The 1,657-nt window shown below is 40.2% G+C and overlaps 1 protein-coding gene across 1 annotated transcript; it reads right to left on the reverse strand.

The window, feature by feature from the left end:
- Positions 1–430: 430 nt before the first annotated feature.
- On the reverse strand, positions 431–1,372 carry LOC138765863 (olfactory receptor 1E16-like). Its single transcript, XM_069942970.1, has one exon. It carries the CDS (start codon positions 1,370–1,372, stop codon positions 431–433), a length of 942 nt encoding a protein of 313 aa, XP_069799071.1.
- Between the last annotated feature and the right edge of the window lie 285 nt (positions 1,373–1,657).

The following is a 1,657-nucleotide window of genomic DNA, read 5'->3' on the forward strand; positions in this document are numbered from 1 at the left end:
GTACATAATGCAAAGGTAAAAAAAATAAGGCCTTTACATACAACCAATGGACAACACAAATAACATACACTGTGACAATGTGGAAAAACAAAAAGAAGATGGTGAATAATAAGTAGCGTTGTACTGTACTGTTTGGGTTCAGCGACGTTCTCCAAACCCGAATGTTCAGCATTTGACTCCCGTCGTCTGGAGAAGTTGGGTGCTACCTAAGAGAGACCTGGAAAACAGGGAAAAAAGCCATAGGCAGTATCCATGTTTTCTTGGCAGCCCTTGACTTCTCCAGATGCCGGAAGTGAAATGCCAAGCATTCAGGTTCGGAGAAAGTTGCTGAACCAGTAGAGTTTGGCAAATCCGCTCAATACTAATAAAAAAGGTTTTCAACAAATTTTGCCAACTAACTGAAAAAATGAGGGAAGCTCTAAACTGACAGTCATCCATGTTTAATCCTGGCAAAGAGCTTCTGTGCAGCCTGCTGAACATCTTCGTTCCTCAAAGTGTAGATGAAGGGGTTCAGCATGGGGGCAAGAATGGTGTACATGACACTGGCTATCCTGTCCTTGGTCAGTGAGTAGCTAGATGAAGGGCGAAGGTACATAAACATTATCGTCCCAAAATAAAAAGTTACCATGACCAGGTGGGAGGAGCAGGTGGAGAAAACTTTTCTCCTTCCTTTAGCAGAACGGATTTTGAGAATGGTGAAAATAATGCAGACGTAGGACACTAAGATGAGCAGAAAGGGACAAATGATATCAATGGATCCTTCTATGAAGATGACCAGTTCATTGATGGTGGTGTCTGAGCAGGATAGTTTAATGAGTGGAACCACATCACACATATAATGGTTGATCTGGTTGGACTCGCAGTATGAAAGTCTCAAAGTCATAGTGGTATGTAGGATAGTATTTGCCGTAGACAGCATCCAACAAAGGGCAATAAGTTTAACACAGAATCTCCTATTCATTAGTGTCACATAATGGAGAGGGTAACAAATGGCTATGTATCGATCGTAAGCCATGACGGCAAGCAAAAAGTCCTCAACATTGACAAAGATCAGGAAGAAGTACATTTGGGCCATGCAGCTGCCAAATAGTATGACTCTCTTATCGAGTTCCAGCAGGAAATTCTTCAACATTTGAGGAACCGTTACCAAGGACAGACAGATGTCTGTTAACGACAGGTTGGCCAAAAAGATGTACATTGGGGTTTGTAGCCGAGAGTCGGAGAAGGTTAAGAGAATGATTGTTAGGTTTCCTGTTATGGTAATGAGCAAAATTAGGAGAAACACAACGAAAAGTCCCAGTTGGTATTCATGGAGATCGGCGAAAGTTGTGAGGAGGAATTCAGTCACTATGGAAGAGTTAACGTTTTCCATATTTCTTGTGTCTCTTGGACTTTTTAGTCCAAGATTAAATATAATTTAAATTAAATATAAAATAAATTAAATATAATTTGAAGATTCTTGTAATGTTCTGTTCTATTTTAAAAAGTAAAAAAAAAATCTCAATGTTAACGTTATAACTACTTATTTGCACTCTTATCTGTCTACAAAGAGCATCTACACCCCTGGAGGATCCAGTATGGCTGTTCATTACTTGGCCAGCCTATCGTTTCACTTGAACACTTCCTGCCCAGTTCTCTATGGAGGATTTAATGGGAC

This window comes from Dendropsophus ebraccatus, chromosome 10 (assembly GCF_027789765.1).
Source record: "Dendropsophus ebraccatus isolate aDenEbr1 chromosome 10, aDenEbr1.pat, whole genome shotgun sequence".
Classification (NCBI taxonomy): Eukaryota; Metazoa; Chordata; class Amphibia; order Anura; family Hylidae; genus Dendropsophus; species Dendropsophus ebraccatus.

Excerpts from the sequence above, each read along its gene's own strand:
- LOC138765863 (XM_069942970.1), bottom strand. The coding sequence starts at position 1,372 with ATGGAAAACGTTAACTCTTCCATAGTGACTGAATTCCTCCTCACAACT.